Raw genomic sequence first — 795 nt, 5'->3', positions numbered from 1 at the left:
TTAGGTAAGAATGGTAGCCAGAGTGTGGCATGTGAAAAGATTTACATTTATCCAGACATCAGTGGTTTCCTCATAGATTATGTATGGTTGTGTGTTACTGGGCACAGCCTCCAGATTCTCCTGCCTCACAGCTGGATCATCTGTGACAGGGATGAAGAGGGCTGGAGGCAGCAGGACCAGCTGTAATCTCCTCTGGCTGCGGTCCAGCAGCACTGCCCAGCCACTAAGGGGGACACGACAATACTCAAATGCTTGCTTCATATCATATAGTAAGGCTACTGGACAGTAGAAAAAGAAATCAAACATAAGCATCTCCCCCATTCATATATTTTTCTAGTACTAAAAATAAGAGTGTGCTCACATGGATCACAATTATTGCAGGCTGTATAGTTTCTAGTGGTTTATTTTGAGAACGACAACATCACTGAGTCAGTAGAGTCAAAGGTTTGAGTGTAGTAAAACTCACTATTTGCCATCACTTGTCCATCCTACTCTGGCGATGTATTCTGTGCCAGGAAACAAGGAGGCGAAGGGAGCGGACAGTTCTTTATCTTTCGTGGTCACAATCTGTATGTATGACAACCGTACACACACTTTAGGAATGCCTAATTATCATGTTGGAGAAGACAAATGTAATGAAAGACTCACTCTTCCTTGATGGTCTGTCTTGATTTCTACCAGTTTAAGAGTAGCCTGTGGATTTTTACTACCTGTAAATAAAGACATTAGGAAAATACAAATGAGAGACGTACTCAACAAACTAATTGCCTGCCCTGAGCCCGTGTGTGTACAGTA

At 42.5% G+C, this 795-nt stretch overlaps 1 protein-coding gene across 1 annotated transcript in view; it reads right to left on the bottom strand.

The window, feature by feature from the left end:
- The window catches only part of LOC109969325 (dipeptidyl peptidase 9-like), a 15190-nt gene that overhangs the window by 8024 nt on the left and 6371 nt on the right, over nt 1–795 (bottom strand). The window contains 3 exon segments of the mRNA XM_020616139.1: nt 46–223; nt 467–567; nt 649–716. Coding sequence (XP_020471795.1) covers nt 46–223; nt 467–567; nt 649–716 — 347 coding nt within the window.

Source organism: Monopterus albus, unplaced genomic scaffold (genome assembly GCF_001952655.1).
Source record: "Monopterus albus unplaced genomic scaffold, M_albus_1.0 scaffold172.1, whole genome shotgun sequence".
In the NCBI taxonomy this organism is placed as follows: domain Eukaryota; kingdom Metazoa; phylum Chordata; class Actinopteri; order Synbranchiformes; family Synbranchidae; genus Monopterus; species Monopterus albus.
This window is presented reverse-complemented; position numbering and strand designations above follow the sequence as displayed.